This window comes from Topomyia yanbarensis, chromosome 3 (genome assembly GCF_030247195.1).
Source record: "Topomyia yanbarensis strain Yona2022 chromosome 3, ASM3024719v1, whole genome shotgun sequence".
In the NCBI taxonomy this organism is placed as follows: Eukaryota; Metazoa; Arthropoda; class Insecta; order Diptera; family Culicidae; genus Topomyia; species Topomyia yanbarensis.
The window spans coordinates 152,142,313-152,165,518 of NC_080672.1; the positions used below are offsets into that span (position 1 = coordinate 152,142,313).

Consider the following 23,206-nt stretch of genomic DNA (forward strand, 5'->3'; position numbering starts at 1 on the left):
CTGGTTTTTATATTCATTCTGCAATAAAACCAACAGTTTGTAGGAAATAACACCGATTTGGGTTCACACATATTTGAATAGACGAGACTGGCGATTCGTTGGCATGGATAATACACTACGTTTTTAATTTTTGAATTATTTTACATGCAAACTTGAACTTAAGCATGCGTATTTCAAGATGACTCACGCTGTTGACGAATAACCCGGTTCTATTAGGGTATAAAAGGAATTATGAACAACTTTCGATAAATGAGAATATCCAGTTTGTGTGTGCGTCGGATTTTTAATAAAAAATCTTAATCTCGAGTCGAATTCGGGTCAGGCTTATTAAGTCCGCACATAACAGGTTTAACCCAGTACATGGAAGTTGCTCCGGTACAAAGTCTGAATCTCGGGTCGGGCTCGAACCAGGCTTATTATGTTGGCACATAATAGATTTATCCCAGTACACGGAAGTTGCTCCGGAGCAAACTGGAGAAAAAAATTGCATCTTTTTACTCGAAGGAAAAAGAGAATATAGGAACGATTTTCTCCTTTGTAATTCCAGTTTCTCCTGGTACTGGAACAAACCTAATGTTCGCAAAGAGCAAAATACGCCAACGAAAAATGGAGCAGCGCGAAAACTATTTGAACATAACACGCACAAAGAAAAATGTGAAAACGACAAGTTTGCGATTCAAGCAGAGATGCCATTGATGCAGATTTGTCTGTTTTATATAGTTTTTAGAACAGATACAGATCTGATGCAGAATAAAGATTTAATACAAATTTTTTATACACGATACAGATTTTTACAGCTTTCTCCACTAAAATTTCTTTTTTAATGTTTGAATTTACAGTATGCTTCAAAAGCATGCAATAGCATTTACCCTATCATAGGTAATTTACAACAGCATTTACCCTATCATATAACAATTGAAATTGTGGCTATTACTGTTTCAACATTGTTCGACGCAAAGTTCTAGCAGTAGGTTTACAAAAGAACTTCAAGTCGATTGAATTTTTTTTTATATATCACGTTTACCGTAGCGGCACTTTTCAAAAAACTCCAGTCCGAGATAATCGCGTTTAAAATTTTGGATGCCAGCTGCTAATGGATGAAACCAGCGCACTGCGAACGACAGTAATTTTTAATCTAGTGCTCCGATTAAGGTGACATTCGGAGACAGATATTTTAGAAGATATGTACTTTCAGAATAAACAATGCAAAATTTTTCGATGTTTTGGACATTAACTTTGTATATATCCCCTTAGCTCAATAAACAAAAACATCGGAAAGTCACTCTTGGAATAAATGAATAGTTAAATCCAGGGGCGACGTTATGGAACCATTTCGAATCGACTTTTTCATACAAGCTTGCATAAAATAAACCTTTCGTTTCGAGATGCGCAATAGACTTTTCTACGGCTCATGTACGTACACGTCACATGACACAAATACTACTTCACTAACTGGTGGAAAATAATAAACAAAGACGGCAAAAGCAAATGGGATTGTTTTCAACCAGTAAGCTGCATTGGTGTTCGTGAGACTGGCTGACAAGAACTCAATGTCACCCCAAGGCCCACCGCAAACTATACCTCTATAGTACGCTCCCTGAGAGTACGTACATTTTTCTTAGATACCTACACTTCAACAATTTGTTTCGTTTGATTTTGAAAGAAGTTTTCAGAGAAATGGGAGAAATTTAATGAAAATTCTATGAGTTTCTAGGGAACTTCTGCCTACTTTAGAGAAGTTTTGTGCTACTCAGAGTAGTTCTGAAGAGTTCAGAAAGGTATTTAAAGCTTTAAAGAAACCATAAATTCATTGTAGAAATGTATAGAGTATAAACAAAATCTACAAGGTTTGAGGATGTCTTGTAAGCTATGAGAAAGTTCTTTAAATTTCGGGAGATGGCTAACTTACAAGGAAATTCTTAGAACTTCTGACAATTTGTACGACACTCTTGCCAGTTATAATTTGTCGTCAAATTTTGAACTTTTAGAAAGTCGTGTGGGATTTAGGAAACATTTAAAACTTCTGAGATTTTCTATGTAAACTAACTTCAAAAAATGAATACGAGCCTCAAATCTATTTCATGAAACTCGCCTTTTACTTCAACAAAGTATTTCTAGAAAAACTTACAAAATTAAGAAAGTCTGACGAATATCGAAAAAGCTCTGCAAGCTTTAGGTACGGCATGCCCCACAAGCTTCAAAGAACTCTTACTAATTTCAAGGAAATCTGTCTGATATCGAAAAAATTCGAACATCAAACAAGACTTTGGACAATTTTGAGGTCATACTAATTATCTAGAGTGATGATAAAACGATTTTTGATAATCGATCTTCAAACATTATGTACATAAAATTTGAGTGCTGAGTCATTCTAGAAGCTGAATGTTGTGAATGAAATGGGCGAAATTCGCACGATTAGCGGTTTTAATGTAGGCTCATACTAATCACATAGCTGGACAAACACAGCTAAGTGAGAGTTTTTTTCTCAATACCTACTTTGTGGATCTTGTGTGCGTGATTAAAAAAATATGCATTATATTGGTATGGTTCAAAGAATAGTTTATAGCCTAGTAAGACCTATTTCGCATAGTCCAAAATTTTTGTTTATATGACTTTTAGCTCAAATGCCTTCATAATTTTTATTTAAAATCATATTGTCTACGCAAATATTTTCGAGGTTTTTTCCGATTTCGAGGTTCATTAAAAAGTATGAGGAATAGGGGGTGGGCGTAGCGTAGTTGGTAAATCGATTGCCTTGTACGCAGCGTACCTGGATTTGAATCCCGGCTCCGCACATAGGGTTAGAAATTTTTCATAAGAGTTTTTTCTAACCCGAAGAGGCGAATGACCTTAAGGTTAAAACCTCTACAATCGAAAAAAAGTATGAGGAGTAAACAATCAAAAACTATGTGGAGCAAAAAAATAATCTGTGATCCTGTATCTGAAAAGAATTGTTATCGCCATCGTGCCCACAAAACAGTAGCTTCAGCTAGGAAGTGATCCATGGCACCATGTATAAGACCGCAATAAAATATACAAAAATCACTCCTTCTGCTTTTTAGATTGATGACTTCATAGAAAAATTCAGGAACGTCCCAGATTCAAGAATATCTTCTGTAATTTTTTATAAATTTCAGGATTTTATAAATTCAGGATAACTCCCAAACTCCTACAAAAACCTAATAAATTTGGGGAAATGCTCATGGCAATGCTACCAAAATCAAAAAAATTATGCGAATATCATGGAGGTATAATATTCAGCGATGTCTCAATGCTTTCGTTTTTTTTTTTCAAATTTCGGAGATATTCTATGATCTTACGAAGAAGAAAGCCAAGGAACTATACGTGATCAAGAAATTGCTGTATGGATTTGGTTTATGGAAACCATAACTTTCACTAATAATTTTTTTAAAGTTTCATTCAATATTAAACATAAGTAATATTTTGAAAATTATTTTTCTCATTCGACAGTACGTACATTTCGATAGTACGTACACTAAACGAAGCGAAGGTATACCTGTATTATGCAGTGGACATGTTGTAATAGAATTCCAAGGCTTAAATTGCCAAAAAATCCTCTTTTTGTCTTTTCCCTCGTTTCATAGCCCAGTTCAGACTATACTCGTATAAGCTTATTTACTGATGAATAAAATTCTGCCGATTCTACATAACAACTAGGCCTCTATATAAATCCAATAATCGACAGCCACTCTCGTAGTATCATCACCAAGCCATCTGTTCAGTCTCGTCGAATACACGTTAAAATCTCCTTCTTTTTACAATATATTGTTACACACATACATACGCAATTACCTACAAACGACCCGTCGTACGATACTATATCAAACCATACTTTCCTTTTCGGGCGTGGACTGTAGCTCGCCGAAACCCGTAACACCGGTCACTCCTACCGGAAGTACCCCTACCTTACGTAAACTAGAATCACTCGTCTTGAATCCGTTCCCATGGATGAAACCCACTAACCAGGATTTGATTGAACTTCGCGTCAATGACTTCTTGCTGCAATTGTCATCATCTGGAACGACTACATTCTCCAACGAGTACCATCGTTTGTGCGTACTCAAACTGTCCTCTTGGCCAGGCGTCACCAGCGATGTTTGGCGCATCAACAATGGACAATGCGATTCTTCGTTGTTACCAATTGAACCGTTGCAATTATTGTTCAGGTATTTGTACTCATCACCCGGGCCGGTGTCTTCGAGCACTGTCGAGATAATCATCTTCCCCGCCAGCTCAGTGTCAATATCCTCATTACTGATGGTAGAGACACCAGCCTCCAGCGAGGTGGATCCTTTCGATGCCATGCGAGGTTTTTTGTCCATTTTAATACTTTCCAATCGCTTGCGCACGTCACTCGGGAATGGATCCAATGAGCGGCTCTCTCGCAAAAATGGCCCAGAGGAGCAGATCTTGCTGTAATCATCTGTTGATGCAATCGAACGGAGTTTGTCTCTAAATTTCTTACTACTATTGTTGAATATGACTTTTTTCACTAGACTATCACTAGATTCGGTTCTATCTATTGCATTTCGCTGTTCTAAAGTACTTTGGGAGTCATCATTGATATACCGTGGAATATGTTCTAATCTCCGTTGATTCATACGTGGTGAGTTCCTCACCGATGGTCCGAACATCGAACCTTGCAGACTGTAATTGCTTTCGAGATCTTTGTGTGCACTGGATTGCCTTCGGCTACCAGCGACGAAGTTGGCAAAACCGGTGATGCTGGGATGCCGAGAGTCATAAGTTAGTTTAGGCGATCGCCTCGGCCTACAAAACAGAGGGGGAGGTAGATCTCGTACGTCAACTGGTTGCTTCTGGATAGCGTTCTCGGTAGCCGATTCCAACCAATAAGTCATTACTTCACCTTTTCCTTTCATTGAGATCTTGCCTCGTTCGACTGTAACATAGCCTCCCAATCGATCTAGTGCGGCCTTGCACTGTGGTGATATGTGAATCTTCAATGCCTCTCCATTAGATTCCATTCGAGAGGCCGTATTTACCGTATCGCCGAATAGACAATACCGAGGCATTGTAAGTCCCACGACACCGGCCACCACTGGACCAGTATGTATGCCGATTCGTAGCTTAAGTGTTTCATTTGGACGATGCGATATTCGATGTGTTCTGACAGCTAGTAATAACTCCAATGCCATCGATGCAATTTCCCCAACGTGGCGATTGTCGTTGGTGATGGGCAGGCCGGATACCTACTCGAATATATAGTTGAATCAGGAAAGCTTTTTTTTAATTACACCGAATGTTGCACTTACCACCATATATGCATCACCAATTGTCTCCACCTTGTACACGTCATACCCCTTGATGATCCTATCGAACACCGTGTAAAGATCATTGAGAAAATTGACCACTTGTAGCGGTGTGCTTTCAGCTGACATCGCTGTAAAACCAACGATATCACTGAAATAAATTGTCACCGAATCGTATGATACTGGTTCTACGCCCAAACCCATCGTCAACTTCTCAGCCACCGGTTGAGGTAACATTCGGTGGAGTAAATCCTCCGTCTTACGCTTCTCCTCACAAAGCAACCGCGTTCGATCCTGAACGATCTCCTCCAAATTATTAGCATACTTTTCCATCATCTCCATCATTTGGTCCATGATGTTCTTTGACTTACCCCCTCGCATACGTTTTAACCTGTTTCTGTAAGGGCAATAGAACAATTAATTGTCAGTTTTTTACATGTTTTATCGTACCTGATGGTGGGAAAATCTGGCCGTTGTTCCGGATTTTCATCCCAACAGTCCCGAACACAGTTGATTACATAGTCCGGAACGATTTCGTTTTCGATTATGCTTTCAATGTCCGGGCGAAATGGCTCCTGCCCTGGTTCCGGGTATGCCCTTACCAATTCCACAATCCGAATCGGCTCCAGATCGCTGTAGCCGAATGGGCCGTGCCGTCCGATAATCTCAAACAATATGATGGCGAAAGCGTACACATCCCCTTTCTGACTACCGTAAATGTGTGGCTGCCGCAACAGTTCCGGTGATTTCCAGAATAAGTCTATTCGATGAAATTATAAAAATGGTGAAATTTGAAATCAGAATTACTAGGATATTCTTGAAAATCAGTTTTAAAAAATTAATTACTTCTATAGTGCTGGTGTTCGCCAATTGACTCATTTTCGGCACAATGTCGTAAGTCATGCAGACCGAAATCTGTTACTTGAAGCATCCAGCGTGATGTGACAACACAATTCGATGACTTCAGATTACCGTGACAGTTTAAAGCTGAACTATGAATATATATCATTGCCTGAAAAAAATATTCTGGTTTACTGTCATTCTACAGAACGTAAAATAAAAATTTATTTCCAAGGAATACACAATTAAGATTGAATCTTAGTTCTCTTAAATTCAACATAATGCATTTAAGTAACGTGTAAGACCTAATCTTGGTACTATATTTTAAACTAAACTCTTGAAAATAAATTTACAAAAGTATTTACTCTACGGACACCATAAAACAATAGATACTATGGTTATTGTTTTTTATTGTTCGACGCAGGAGTCTTCCAGTCGATTTAGAATAAAACTTCATGTAACAATAAAATTTTACTACCCAAAAGCTGAATATAGTAATTTAAAACACATAAAATAATAAAACGAATGGCGGTCGCGATTTACCATTGCGCATGCAAATCATTTTTCGCAGTGGGGAAATATTCGTTTCATCGCCAACTCCAAATTGGGCGTCATGTATGTTTTCCTGTCGTAAACGTTCATGTCTTCATCGTTACTTCTGTCTTGATACTCGCAATCAAATGTTATTCCTTGCTTCCTACACACATGGGTCTCAATTGCAACCTTGTAGATGTTGGATAAAATTTTTATAATTGTCCTTATGACCTATTCACAGCAGCCACAAATTGTTCGATTTGACTAGACGATTTTTTTCAGTGGTTTATGAGCATAGCAATCTTAAGATGCCATCTAATCACAAAGCTGGCAGGTATAAATTTATACTTTATTTGTTTTAAGAGTTGTCTGTTTAATGGTGCTGTCATAACGCATTGTTTTGCTTTCATAGGTCACGTAGGAAGTGGGGGGATCGGTTCAACCGAATTTACACAACGAAACCACCATCGAGGCACCCAGAAAGTAATTTCTTCGTGTATCCTCCCGTAACAAATTTCAATTTTCCAAAACCAATTTTTCAATGGCAACATTGCAAGTAAGCGCGTTCAAATCATACAGCCATACCTAAATTTTCCCTTCATGCTGATGGGGATTTCGATACGAGCGCTGTAACATGTTTTTGATTGTTTTTCAAAATATATTTTTTGCGTCCAGGCCATTTTGTCGAAAATTACCAGTACATTGTTGTCGAAATGGTGGAATTGAATATAGGTGGCTTCCGTAAACATAAGCCACAATTTCATCATCACTAACTACTCCATATCAAAAATGTACTAATTCTAATACGAAGAAATCTCAAATCAACGATCACCATATTTCGCCGGTGCCCCATGTTTACTGTTGATAGATCACCACCGCAAGGTTTCCTTTGTGCTTTAGAAAATGCGCACAAGGTAAGGTAACTGTTTTTATCATTCGCTACATGCCGACTTAGGTCGGAGCAGAAAGTTGACAGCGTATCGTTACTGTTGTCCTCGGGAATGAAGCTGGACTTTACGTTGAACCATGTTGGGTCAGATCGTTTCAAATCGGCGATCGTTAATGTTCCTTTCTTGTGCGAGCAATTATTCCTAAAGACACCAAGTGTCTATCTTGTATGCTGTAAAAGTTATAGCATGTTATTTATTGTTCAACATATGTAGAGTAGAAGGGGGTCAAATAGGTATAGGGGTACAATGGTATAGGTATCTTTGCTATGTTATTGTACAGTTTGCTCATCTTGTGTGAATTAGGTACACGGCCATGATTTCTATGCCAACATCTAAAACGTCGCGTTAGGCTCGATCCATAACAAACAGAATCGATTTCATTCGACACACTTTTGTGATAGTCGATTTCGTTTAATTTGTTGGTGCAGCGTGGTGTAAAGCTTTTGTTATTCACCGACATGTCCAAAACAATATAGGGTGATGTGCCTATTATGGCAGTAGAGCCTATTGTGACCCTATTTCGTACCCCTTGGTTTCGAACCAAGCATATGAGATAATGACACTATCGATTTGGCTAAAACAGGTGAGAAAAAATAAGCTCAAGTTATATTCTTTAAACTGGATGCAACGGCGCTTAGCAAAATAAACACTTACGAGCCAGCATTTACCGACTCATATCTCGTTATTCCAGCACAAATATACTAAACATTGCACTGATACATACCTTTATTTTAGCTGGAGAATCTTTTTACGATAATTTCACTTTAAAATCACTCGTCAAACACTAGAATAGGCCTAGTGTTAGAATAGGATAAAACTAAATTCTGGGGTTCCTATTATTGGCATGTTTTGCTGATACACTACCACAATCAAAACCAACTTTTTGTATCCATCATACAGAAAAGAATCACCAGTGCGGCCAAACCAAAGCATGAACTTGTAAATATAATGTAATGCAATTTCAGGTATAAGTAATCAATCACTTCTAGTTATTCAACTAATTGTTGATTGCAGATATTTTATTTTCATCTGCACATACAATTCGGATCGGGAGAAAGCAATGTGTGTTGTGAAACTTGTCATTCCAGTTGCTAACCTTCGAATGGTTTTTTCTGCGTGCGCAATTCTGGGCGCTCTTCTACTAACAGCTGATGAGTTTCATTGATGTGCGTGATGTTTACGTTTGTTTTGATCGGCTGAAAAAAGCAGAATGATTCGTTTTACAAATCACACGTTGGCGTCCATGATCTGGATACCTAGTTAGAATCGACGCAAATGGAATATGAGGCATTGCGTTTCAACTAGATTGTTTTTCGATGAGGTGGAAATTGGCACACCCATGAGGCGATAATTGGATCGTTGAGGTGGGAATAGATGCACAGAATGGAACATTTATTTTCATTTATGCTGAAAATTGAGGCAATTCTGGTAAATAAGCATTATATAGATGTTTAAGAAACAGTACACTGATACTTTATTCTGAGAAAGGTTATAGATAATATTTAATATATTATTAATATTAATATAATATTTTAAAGTTGTTCAAAAAATAGTGCGACCCTCTCCCTAATGGTGCCAAAATAGGCTCATCACCCTATTTCTTCAATTAGCTATCCAATATTTTCGCCTTTTAACAAATGTCTAAAAATTGAGTCATGCCGTGCGGTATCTAGCTAGTGAAAATCGAGCTTCGAGCAAAACAAGCAGAACAATTTGAACTGTCAGTGGGGCCCATAATTTGTGTGCCCGCTGAGATGTTGACTTATGTCAGTTCAATACAAATGGGACAGGGGTGCCATATACGTGCACACGGTAAAGAACATCATTAACGAATATCATTTCGGCTGTTACTGTGGATCATCTGTATTAGTTCCAGCGTCATTTGTGTTTTCGTGTTATGTTCTGTGAAAATGCATTGTCTTTCGTCCTCTGTACAGTACATTTAATCAAAGTAAAAATGTCAAGTGAGTTTTTTCTTAGGTAAAAATTAGTTAGAGGTCTGTGTTGGTTTTTCGATATTTTTGTTTTGGAAAAAATACGGACATCAACATAAAACATATGCTTGTGGGTACGATAGGTCAGCCGTTTGGGGGCATTATAGGTCACTACTGATCATCTAACAGCTAATCAACCACGTGAGCCGGAATGAACAACTTCAATTCTACACTTAGGCGACGACGAGGACACCGAAGAAGTCATTCGCAAGTACAAAGCTAGACGCAGTTGCCGAAACAACATGTGCTTTTTAAACATTTTCTTTCGCTGTTTCGTGATTTTGCACATCATATGCCACTGCTCATTTTCTTACCTGAATGACGTCAATTTAAATTTTAAATAATCAGCAGTAATAATACTCAAATAAAAGTTGAACCGGTGATTTTCTAGGAGTCTACATACATTTTTTAATGTAACCTCGAATATAGTGACCTCTCGAAAAAAGTACCTTCATCTTATTGGATTTAGCTTGAAAATTATTTAACCAAGCATGAAACCATTATTGCCAAAACGATGCCAGATTCATAACCTTTCCAAAGAGTGCTTGTTTGTCAAAATCAGTGCAAAAATAACATCGCACGAGCTCGCCAAAGAAAACTGATCTACTTGACCCCACTCTACTCTAGTAATAATCCGTTTTAATATACCAGGTTGTCCGAATACTGTCTACTTGAGGATTATTTTTGAAGATATCATTTTTTTGTTGCTTCGAACTACATTACACTTTTAATTTGTTGTTTAAAGATTAATTTAACGGTTTGTTTGAATATATTGCGAAACCTTCTCTCATTCGTTCGTTCGTTTGGGCAGTTTATGTTAAAAAGTGTCTCAAATTAATAGGTACAAACTGCTTTTCGTGATTTTTGGAAAAGGAAGGTAATATTCTAGCTATTTGAAAATGTATGTATATTTGTAAACACATTTGAAAAGCTTAAATAAAAATTTTCTTTAAAAATGGCGGAGTCAAGGACTGTTTCGTTACTATACTGCAATGGTGGGAAAAGTGTCTGATTGAAATTAATGAAACAACAAAGATGGCTGTAGTTCACACCCTGAAGGGTTTATATATGTAGCGGATCTACAAAAATTAGAAATTTTCATTATTTTCTCTAACCAAGATTTTCTATAATTTTATTAAGGGCCCAAAAAATAGACATTCTTTGGAAATTTTACTTGACGCAATGTAAAGATGAGATCCCGTGAAATATGATTTATAATACAAGTTCTGATGTACAAAGAATAAAATTGTCAAATATTTTCAACACAAGATGGCGCTTGGACAGTATTTTCCCACAGGCGAGATCTTTTGGAAAGGATAAAGGCCGGAAATCTATCTTTCGTAATCATTGACCAAAAGCCAAAAACAAGTTTTTTTTCGATTCCTTAGAACGATAGAAAGCGTCGTGCGTAGGAATTTGTAGATATTTTGATTTTTCGCGAAATTGTACACTTCAAAAAATGCTGAAGATGTCATAAAAATTGACACAACATTCTTATTTAAAAAAAAATGCTGCGTACGTCACTAGAAAAAGCAATTTTGAATACACTTTGAAAATTTCAGAACGATAGAAAAACATTTGTTCGAGTTATATTTCCTTCTACGGAAAAAAATGTGGATTCGTGAAAAACGCAGTTAAAGTTTTCAGTACACTTAGTAATGCTGACGATTTTCCCTAAAAATCAGGTATTGAGAGCTTTCTAGTTTTTTTACCATTACGATTAGTAATAATGATGCAAATTAAAATCCTATGTTCAATCACTAGCTATTGTGAGTCTCACTGTATCCGAAATATGTTGCTTACTGCGAGGCCACTTTTAAAAAAAGTCGATATCGAAATAATCGTAGCGTGCTATTAAGGGCTGCAATTTCCGTTCTGGTTCTCAGATCGCCATGAAAATTTGAATCAGTGTTTCAAAAATCACTCCAATCAGCATGCGTTGAAAAAACCTTAGTTTGATAAATCATTAAAATCCATGATTTCATCACTCATGGTTTTTTGGCTCCTGAGGAGTGAAAACCGCCAAGGAGTGAAAACAGGTTACTAGATTATAATTGCAGCATACAGTTTAAAAGCCCGAGCTCAATTTAAATTTTCAATTTTCATTTCATCAAGCACAAAAGCAAAACAGATCCTTGGTACAGTTCACGGCGAAAGCTTCTTTTCGATAGACCTCGAAGGTCAGCATTCAATTGTAAGCGTACTAGGCTAGGCTCAGGCCATTGCAGTACACTCAAAAAATAAATCATATTACTTTTACGTGATAACATATGTGGTTCTCATCCACCGCACTTTTCACGTAAACTCTATCGGGCCGACCGATATAATAGTGTCTGTTTCAATATGTGATTCGTCATGTGAAAGTTAAGTGTTTTTTATATAATTTGCAATAGAAATTCACGTAAGAGTAATGCGAATCCAAACATAACAACTACATGACACCAAACGTATCAACTACATGAAACAAGACGTAACGATAATATGGAGTCAAACGTAACAATTACAGGAAACCGTATATATTTTCATGTGTATTATTTTAATTTAGGGATTTTCAATTATTTTTATTACAAACAAAGCAGCATCTAATAAACATAGAGAAATTGGCTTTATTGAAGTATTTTTATAAAATAACAATTATGTGCTACAACTAAATACAAGAATCCATTATTTGTATGCGAATTTGTGAAGTTACTCGATTCTCAAATACACTAGTCATGAAGCAAATGTGAGCATTGATGACGAAATGATATTATCTGGCTACTCCAATGCTCCATGATAATGGATGGGTCGACAGATATTTGAAACGAATTGATAAAAAGAGTTATATGCAAAATTGTCGAAATTATGGAAAAGAACTGTATACTCTACTCATTCCAAGTAGAGATAACTAAAAAGGAACAGTAGTGTTAACGAGGACATAATCACCCAGTACTGAATCACTGCTTAGTAACGTTGTGTGACGTTTCTCCCAAATATCAATTCTTTAATCGTCCCATAAGTTTACTATGAAGTGTAAACCAGGTAAACATTTCTGTAATAGCTATAGTTGATGATGTCCATCACTTCTATCATGCACAGGGTAACGGAAAAGGAGGCAGCATACTTTCGTCCTCACGTATTCTCATCGCACTGCTGCAATTAACTTATTTTCTGGGGAACGGGCACGTGCTTGGCCAGGAACGGATTATTTGGCTAGAAGCATAAATACCATTGTTATCAAATGCAGTAATTAAGGTCAAAAACAACATACCACGTAGGTAGGCGATCGTCAGTCGACAGTGTAAGCTTCCTCCGCAGCAATCCAGAACTATCTGATACGACACGATGGTTTCGCCGATAAAATGCACTTTTTGTAATTTCTCTAGAATTAATATAAAAGTTTGACAATATTTCAAATGGAGTGCAATTATGTAGCAAGAGTATTTACTTGCCATTTCAAACAACTGGGGTATATCTGCATGAGTGAACACGTTCTCAGTCATCTCGTTTAATTTTTTCACATATGAAATTCATGTAAACGATAATCGTCATATCACTTAATGATTATGTGTCTAATGCATAGCTTGTACAGGGCTATCATATGACATATAAAGGAATCAGGTAATGTATGTTGAAATTTGAAAACCGTTCATTTACGTGATTATTCCCGTGAATTTAAAGTGATTTATTTTTTGAGTGTAATAAATAGTACACCTGCTTTGCAACCTTCCACTATGCATTTGAACTTTTGGATTTCATCACTACAGCAGAAACATTTTTACACCGGATTTGAGATATGTTTGCCCGTTATTATTGTTATAGTAATATATTTGTTAAAGAAAATTAAATTAAAAACAAATGACTTGTTTCAATATATACAGGGTGCGCCATCTAGATGTATCCTATTTCAACATTGAACAACTCCGCCATTTTCCAGCTGATTTTGATAGATAAACACATGTCGGAAACATCATTTAGTGCCATTTTAGCTATAAGTCGTTTTACACCAAAAGAACGCACTGAAATCGTAGCGCTTTACATTGAAAACAATCGTTCAATAGTGAAAACTGTGCGTGCTTATCGTAAAAAATATGGTAGGCTCACTTCACCCTTTCCGGCGGAATAAATAAACAAAATTGTCGAATTTGGGGGACACAGAACCCACACGTTATACATCAAACACCACTTCACGACCAGAAAGTAACTGTTTGGGCCGGAGTGTGGTCCAAAACAATCATCGGTCCTTATTTTTTCAAAGAGCGAGAGACCATCAACAACGCACGCCACCGTTGGATTTTGGCGCACTTTGTCTGTCCACAAATGCAGAAAAAGGTCTGAAAAACTTCTATGTTCAACATCTTGCCACACCGCAATCAAGTTCTTGCAGGGCAAATTCCCAGGACGCGTTGTCTCAATAAATGGTGATTTGGAATGGCCTCCTCGTACTCCGGATTTAACGGTGCAAGACTTTTTTCTGTGGAATTACTTGAAAAGTAAAGTGCATTGTAGCAAACCTAAGTACCTTGGCGAACTCAAAGTTGATATACGAACTGAAATTGCTGCGATTAAGCCCGAAATGCTGTCCAATGTCATGCAAAATGCCCGCAAAAGAGCTGCTTTTTGTGTATAAAACGGGGGTGGTAATTTAATCGACGTTGTATTCTAAACCTGGTGTATAATAAATTGCAAAAAATGTACTAAATAGCTTGTTTTTTGAAAACGGCTAAAAATGGCGGAGTTGTTCAATGTTCAAAAAGGATACATCCAGCTGGCCCACCCTGTACCTTCTGCTGGTATAATTGAGAAATTATACATACAAATTTTGAAGACCTGTTAGCAAAGTTTGAAATTAAATTAGGTCTATAAGCGGCGACAGAACAAGAATCACAAACCGGAGTGGACAGGAGGAGCCAAAACCAGGAGTGAAAACCTAAGAGTCAAAAGAAACGTGCATAACAATGATTGGTTTCCACCGCTCCTTTGGAAACAGGCTCCTTGGTGTGAAATGTGTGGTTTATTTGAAACACTGATTTGAATAAACGCTATTGAGGATGTGTACTTCAAATATACGAAAAAAAATTCTTGGCCTAGCACAATATATATATATATATATATATATATATATATATATATATATATATATATATATATATATATATATATATATATATATATATATATATATATATATATATATATATATATATATATATATATATATATATATATATATATATATATATATATATATATATATATATATATATATATATATATATATATATATATATATATATATATATATATATATATATATATATATATATATATATATATATATATATATATATATATATATATATAGCCCCTAAAGGGAATTGCGTTTTTCCATTAATAATGCATTGGATGAAAAACTATGAACTATTTTATTCGCAAAACATTAGTAATGATTCGATTGTCCGCCTATGTTAAAGGGCATTTTTTGCCTTTCTCATATAAAGAAACGTTATGCGTTTTATCACTTCAAAAATCAACTTTCCAACAGAGGCTCGGAGGTCAAGTGTCATATAACATTCGATTCAGTTCAACCGATTTGCACAAACTTAGTTTCAAATGAACGGTATAATGCTCCCATAAGACGCTATTGGATTTTTAGTTGATCGGACCTCCGGTTCCGTCATTACAGGTTGAAGAATGCAGCAATACAGCAAATTCCCTTTTAAACTGGTTACCCTATGACGTCCGAATGATGTAATGCATATTCAAATGGGTTCAACATTACTCGGATTTGTGGGTCTCGATCACTAATGACCAATCAAAGTATTGGCCACCTATGACGGATCATGATGCCGTTGAGGAAACTCGCCAAGTTCCCGAGCTAATGTTACATCTACTTCCCAGCAAATGCTACACAAATTTTTACGAACTCGATTTCAAACGAAAAATATAATACTTCCATTGACTGCTATTGAATTTCATCCAGATCTAACTTTTTAGCCCGGAGTTAAAGGATGGTTATTGCGGTCATATAGAAATTTTTCATATAAACCGGTACAATCGTAATACAAGTTAAAAATCCATTGACATGCACATCAAATTACTTCGATTCGCAGGCCTAAATCACTGATGGCAGATTTTTGGAATATATTGTTCACTATCGATAATTCCGGATGGTCCGGGTTTCGGGTATATTCCAGAACTAAAGTCACTTCGGCGATGACTGCACCAATTTTCACTAACCTAGTCCCAACGTCTAATATACAGTTCGGTGTTGGACTCCCATCTACCCCTCCCCCTCCTTCCTCAAACAGTCATCCCGCCACTTTCTCACTCCTACCTCTTAGACAACCTAACACCTGTATTCCCTTCATCAACCCCGTATACCAAAATTAATTAGGTGGTTACCGGCGCATCCTCCCCCTCTCACTAATTATTCCTCACCACCCCGTATTTTAAAACATGTTAACATAAAGACTAACAACGCTGAATCCCTCTGGATAAAGACTTGCCATCTTTATCATTTGTTTACCATTTATCTGTCAGTGTCATTCCAGTCGAGCAAGAGACCTGCCAATTGCCCTCATTCGAGAAGGATTGGAAGGGATTTTCTTCGGATTGAGTGCTTTTGACGGGTGTCGTGAATGGTAGTTTCCAGCTTCGTCACCGAGTCGCTTGGCGATACTTTTGCATAGAAAAATTACAAAATGTTATTGAAATGATGCAGTATAATGAACAAAACCTTCAATCAATTCGCTTCATACAAATTTCTAAACAAAATTCTCAAAAAAGGTGTTTTTTTCTACGCTGAAACCCTTACCCCTCCCTTAATGAAAAATTGAATGAAAATTAACTTGCTGATTTAAAATTAAAACGTGATTGAATTTTCGTATTGTCACAGGAAAACGAAAGTCACTACTACTGCTACGGGACCATTCATAAATTACGTAACGCAAAAATTGCCCAAAATTGACTCCCCTCTCCCCCTATGTAACAAAATGTCACAAATTTCTCTATACTCCCCTCCCTTACTACGTAACAAATTCCGGGAAAACAATTTTTTTCATCAGTAAAAACATGTTACGTAACGATCTAGCTTACTCCCCCTCCCCCATATGTCACAATTTGTTGTACACCGCCCCCCCTAAGTGCGTTACGTAATTTATGAACGGTCCCTACTCGCTTCCGTAGAATCGAATGAAGAAGCCAGCATTGTCAACCAAAATCTACCATACGGTTGAACGTAATGCTTAATCCAAGGGGAATAGGGTAACTGCTCCCTAATTCATCTTAGCACCTCTATTCATCTCACCCATTTGAACACATTAGTTAGAGCAGTATCTGCTATCTCTATTCAACGCATTAGCTCAAATGGTAGGATGAATAAGGGTACGTTGAGCTCGACTTTTCGCTTCGCTCAAACGCGAGTATTTTACATTTCCCAGGAAAAATTTTTAAACTGTACTGCTTCTTAGGAACGAAGCAAAGATGATGATACCTATTTAAGCGCAATCCACTAACTCTAAGTCGAGTTATCAACGAAATAGTGTGATATCCTGACTAATGAGATGAATAAGGGCTCGTCTACCCTACATCAACTCTGGATTTTTTTTATACTTTGAAGTGAATTTACACATTATTTTGTTCCTGAACTGAACTTACATATTAATTTTTAAGAAATAGTTCATTCCTTGTTAAGTAAATTCACAAAACATTTCCAGAATCAATTCTTTTAATGTATCATACCCCGATATTTAAAATCTGTTTAGATTTTGACATAAAACTCCAGTAAAGCAATAATCTTTATGTAACGGTTTTATATTTAGTTATTGAAAATTGGTAAACGAGGAATGAAACTATAAAATGTTTAATATCTTCGTCGTTCGTAAACGGATTTTGACAACCTATAGCTTGCTCATAAAGTATTTTTATAAGCTTTCTAATTGTATGCATATTTTGAATTGCTTTGTTCTAAAGTTATATGACTACAACATGTCGTTTTTTGACAAAATTCCCATACCTCAGAAAGTAAACAACGTATCCAAAAATAAAAATAATAGCATTTAATGGTCACTAGAGTGGCTCGACATATGACATTTTTCAGCACAGCACTTTTTGAGTTCGTTTTGTGGTCCCAAATGCATGTGCAAAATTTGGGAGCGGTCGGTTGCTTCCCGAGTTTGCGCATTGCGTTCAAAGTTTGTATGGGATTTTATATAAGGAAATCAATTACTTTGCCATTACCAGCTTTATAAAACTATAGTTCAAACCTTGGTTAACAGCTTTGTCGAAGACGGTAACTAGCTACGAGTTTTCAAAAAATAGTTATAACGATTTTAAAACTTATGGTTCAATCCAAATGCAGAAATTCATTATTTCTTCCAACACTGCCATTGCCCCATCGACATCGACATTCAGAACTAAAATAAATGAGAATATATTCATCGCAGAGACTTGGTACCCTTGAATGAAATGTTCAGTATGAATAACACAGACGTAGTCAGAAAATGCAAAGAAGAGGGGGTTGGCTTGTACACTCCTCAACAATGCGCAAACCCGGGAAGCAGCCGACCGCTACCAAATTTTGCACAGATATTTGGGACCACAAAAGGAACCCAAAAAGTGCTGTGCCGGCTAGTTTAAATCCCATGGAACCGCAAGCCACTCTAATGGTCACGTTGGACCCTTCATTTGAAACTAGGATCGTTAAGATTGGTTCAGCCATTGCTGAGAAAATCACATAATATTAGTGTACATACATACAGACACAGACACACACACATTGTCCCAATTTGTCGATCTGAATAGATTGGTATAAGAGGCTCGGCCCTCCGAATTTTTTTTTCAAAACTTGAGCGAATTCTATACATTTCTTTTATAAGAAATGTAAATATAAAAAAATTGACTCACTCTTAGTCGTTAATAAAAAAGATAACAAAAATATTTATAATCTTCATAAAAAATATGTTCAAACTATGCCTGCTTGGCACAACAATGCTAACGAGCTAAAATCGAGAGAAAGACGAGAAATGCTAACGAAATAAACTTTCACACATAGCACATGCCGATCCACAAGTACTTACCTTAATTAAATCGTGCACTAATGATGCAATAAATAAATCATCTAGCTTGATATCCTCGTTTTCGATTATGTCGTACAGACTACCCTTGGCACAATAATCAGTGACTAGTAAAATTCGCATCGGTTCCACACAAGCCCCGATGAAGCTGTTAATGTTATCGTGCCGCAAATCCCTTAGCAGCCGCATTTCTTTCATAATCTCCCGCGAGATATCCTTCCGTCGGGGAAATTTCAGCTCTTTGATGCGAACTACAACACCACGGAACCGGGCGGTTGGCGTGAACACTTGATTCGAACAACGTGACCCAAAGGACTGGGCACTGGCCAGGCTGAGCTATTATTTGGAAAGAAGAAATGGATAATTTTAATAGCAAGTGAAATCAAAGTTTCGCATGATTCAAATAACAGCATGAATAAATGAAATAAAAGTTTGCGGAGTCCGCGTACCTGAAAAAATCCTGTAATTTTACGTATCCTAACCCTGACATGACATAGCTTTACGTTCGATTTTACATGACATTGAACTTGGTAAATCTTGCATGTAAAATTTATTTGCACACGTGCACTTAAACATATTTACATCTCACAGATGCACATAAAAGGATTGTCACAATTCACATGACTTTACATTTAAGAACACGTAAAAACACGTTTTGTTCACAATTCTCCATCCAAGTTTTACATCAAAAGAGGCACAATATTTTATTTCACATGTCAAAACATGTAAAATTCGTTTAGTAGACAGCAAAATACGTCACAATGTTGTTTACGTCAAATGGAATTTTCATTTTTTCTATGTGTGCGGCTACATTTCGCCGTTTCGTGAATTATACGCCAAAAAGATGTGAATTTTATCTTTGACGCAATTCCAACCTGGAAACATTCCAACAAACCGTAATTCACGAAACGACGAGCCATAGAAGTGTTCCGTATAATTTTACATGAAAGATGGTCTTACCATGCGCAATGCCATAAAATTACACTTCCTAACATTTACAATAAGCGCCATATGTGGAGTAAAATTAAGCGATTTTCGAAATTCATGATCAAACTTAAAAGTATGTCATTTTTATTGCTCTTATTTGTCATGGTAAATTATCACTATTTTTACAGGATTTTTTATTGACAAACTGTATCCAGTTTGGAATTACACAGAAAAAAATATTTTGCAATTTTAAATTTATTTTCATGCACATATTTGGAGCATGAATATAGATGTGAAATTAAGTTCCACCACAAACACACACACACAACTTGTCGTGATTTTTTCAATGATGCTTATTATAATTTTTCACGTTGATTGAAAATTACCGTTTCATTGAACGGCAAATCAATGCACTTTAATGTATTTTTAATCCAATTTTGCTGTAAAAGAAATGCCATGTAATATCACAAGAGCGAAAGCGTAAAATCACATACTTTTTGATGCTCCCATTAAGCGCATCGAATTCAACTTAATTTTCAATCAAATTTTTGATTCAAGCTTTGTATGTGTACATTCGTATTGATTTAGATGTCGTTTAAACTTCATTATTTTTAGTGTGTGCGTGAGTAATAAGATTCATATTTTTGCGGTGTATGTAATGATAACAAATTTACGAGTTTTTCGAGAAACAGTCTTGAGTATAATACAGACTCGGCTATATACCTCAACCTACTCACCAGAAAATATGAATTTTATCTATAACGTAATTCCAAACTTCACACCAAAAAATAATGAAATTTAAACGACATGTAAATCAATACGAATTTAAACATTCAAAGATTGAATCAAAAATTTGATTGAAAATTACGTTAAAATCAATGCACTCAAATGGAGCATCAAAAAGCATACAATTTTATACTTTCGTGTAATATTACATGTTATTCATTTTACAGCAAAATGCGAATAAAAATAGATTGAAGTGCATTGGGTTTCCGTTTAAAGAAACTGTAATTTTCAATCCACTTGTAAAATTATAATAAAATTCGTTGAAAGAAGCACGATAAGTCGTGTGGATTTGTGGAGGAACTTAATTTTATATTTATATTTTTTTTTTCCTTTTTTATTTCGACTATGTTAGCCACATTTTCTTTTTTACAGAGCAAGGATGTGGAGTAAACAGATCGGAAAACTAGTAGTGGCAGGGTCATTAGAACAGGCTTAATATCGTACGGGCTTTATCTTTGTCTTCTGTTAATGTTGTCACGGTAAAGATGGACACGTCTATCTATATTAGGACACATGCTAGTGAACTCGGGTGATTCGTAGTTATGCTGCCTAAGCTCGACCCTCATTATCAGAAGACAAAGATTAAGCCCGTACGATATTAAGCCTGTTCTAATGACCCTGCCACTTTTATATTTATATTTAAGCTCCAAATATGTGCATGAAAATAAACTTAAAATTACAAAATATTTTTTCTGTGTTGGCACAATTCAAAGAACCGTAAAGTGCGAAAAGAGGAGATATTATGTTTCATCTTCATTTTGCATGAAGCATGTACTTTTCATGCGCAATCATGAAATTAATCAACATTTGTGGAGTAGAATTATGTACACACCTGGAAAAAATCATGTAAATTTACGTGTACCCCTGCATATACAAGCACAAAAAATGTCTGAGTTTTAGGTTTGATTTTAATTTAACATGACGTTGAATTTTGTGAATCATGTAATTTTACTACAACAATGGCGTTTGATTTAAACGTTGATAAATGTAGTTTTATTGCACATGAACATGGAAAGTACATCTTTCATCTAAAATTGAAAGAAGAAAGGTTACATCGCGTCTTTTCGTGTATTTCGATTTGTAAAATAGTGTGGACTTTGGAATTACGACAAAGATAGATATTTTTCGCCGTGTGATATTAGAACATTTTGAAGTAAACTATCTTCCATGCATTCTTCATCATTAGGAAATATAATATCAGTGGGTAATTGGGTATGCTGCTCGAACTACGATCAATATTATATTCGGTGGATAACTGAAACTTACTTTGCTAGGTGACGATACGATTTCCGTGTTGAAGTAACCTTTAATTTCGCTTGAGTCAATTTTCCACAGGAGACCTTCAATTTCGAGTTCTATCTTCCACTTACGATAGATGCTCATCGTGATGACACCGGCACAAAACAAAATCAGCGCCAGAACGCCCGCAATCACCATTGAGGTGATGTGCGATTCATCCTTCATGCAGTGCTCATTCAAAAAACCACAGGATGGTTCATCCATCGGCCGTTCCGAGCCAGCCCAGTCGATCGTGATACCGGCCTTGGACAGTTTAAACTCCTATCGATGGCAAAGAAGTGAAATTCTTAATTAAAGTTAGTGTTGTGCTCAGGTATTTCTTTTGGGAACTGATTACTGTCAATTAATTTGCACAACGTGATAAAAAATAAAAACAAATTAAAATAACGACGACTCACTCACTGGGATTTCATCGTTTCGCTTTTGATTGGAATCGTGGTTCTGTGGAAGCGGTCGCATTTGGAAATGTGCTACTGGTTTCATCTGATAGTCGCAGGAGAAGTTGCCTTCTGTGTACAGGTCCATCTTTAGAGCCAATACCGAAAAATTTCCCTCGGAATCACCAAACTCGTCGATTCGGATCATCGCACCAGCGATACCTATAGCGGGGGACAAATCGTAAGAAGGGAACCTTTAGGTCGTTAGGATGTCAAAACCCACTCGGAAGTGCACCGTTCCTCATCATGGCTACTTACTTCTATAGGTTCTGTTCTGAATGATGGTCTCGATGATGCGTGTTCCGTTGCTGGCTACTTCCTGTATCACCTCGCTCGTTAACGGTCGATGATTTCGCTCTGCTTTTAGCAGTTTATCCAAAGCCCAGGCGTACAGCTTGACTGAGTCATACAGATAAGCGGCATAAATTGACACATACTGAACGTAATTAGAGGAAAATAAAGACCAAATTACGCGTCTATTAGCTTTTTCCATTGATTTGGTTAATAAAGTTGTGAGAGTTATTCATTCGTTCGTCTGCCAATATAGACAGTTTGCTTGATTTTGATTTGGCATATTCAAATATATGAATATCCGCGAACTGCGCATATCAAATCAAATTCTTCCTTGGTCTGGCTCTAAATAATAGTTTCATCAATCAAAACCAAAATCCAATCAACTGTTTTTGAGTAGATATGCATACCAACCACCAACCAGAAACAAAAACCTACCCACCTTTGTGTACGGCAGAAATAGCGTCGGTGTTTTGAACGAAAAAGGTTCTCGCTGATTGTATGATCGGACCTTGGTGGTGAACTGTTCAAACTCGGGCTGCGGCTCAGATGCGACCACCACCAGTAGGCTACGACCCCTTAGCAGAAATGGATCCATTTCGTTGCAGTTTTTATAATGGGATACACGATCCGCCCGCCACAGGTATTTTTTCGATTCCCTGCAAAACAATGTTAGTGAAATTATTTAGTGTACAACTTGACAGAATGGGATATTTAGTGCGAGCAATTGATATAAGTACTACTTTTCATTGTGATACATGATCTTCTACTATGACAGGCTTCGCTACTGAATCATAGTAA

The 23,206-nt window shown here is 36.6% G+C and overlaps 1 protein-coding gene across 2 annotated transcripts in view; it reads right to left on the reverse strand.

Moving 5' to 3' along the window:
- Positions 1-280: 280 nt before the first annotated feature.
- Positions 281-23,206, reverse strand: part of LOC131692402 (receptor-type guanylate cyclase Gyc76C-like) — a 158,131-nt gene continuing 135,205 nt past the window's right edge. For both annotated transcript variants that reach the window (XM_058979423.1, XM_058979421.1), the window contains 9 exons: positions 22,848-23,064; positions 22,373-22,550; positions 22,080-22,276; positions 21,645-21,938; positions 18,669-19,001; positions 6,138-6,303; positions 5,742-6,051; positions 5,295-5,688; positions 281-5,231 (listed from right to left, as the gene is read on the reverse strand). In XM_058979423.1, coding sequence (XP_058835406.1) covers positions 3,843-5,231; positions 5,295-5,688; positions 5,742-6,051; positions 6,138-6,303; positions 18,669-19,001; positions 21,645-21,938; positions 22,080-22,276; positions 22,373-22,550; positions 22,848-23,064 — 3,478 coding nt within the window. In that variant the 3' untranslated portion in view covers positions 281-3,842. The remainder of the gene's footprint in view (positions 5,232-5,294; positions 5,689-5,741; positions 6,052-6,137; positions 6,304-18,668; positions 19,002-21,644; positions 21,939-22,079; positions 22,277-22,372; positions 22,551-22,847; positions 23,065-23,206) is intronic.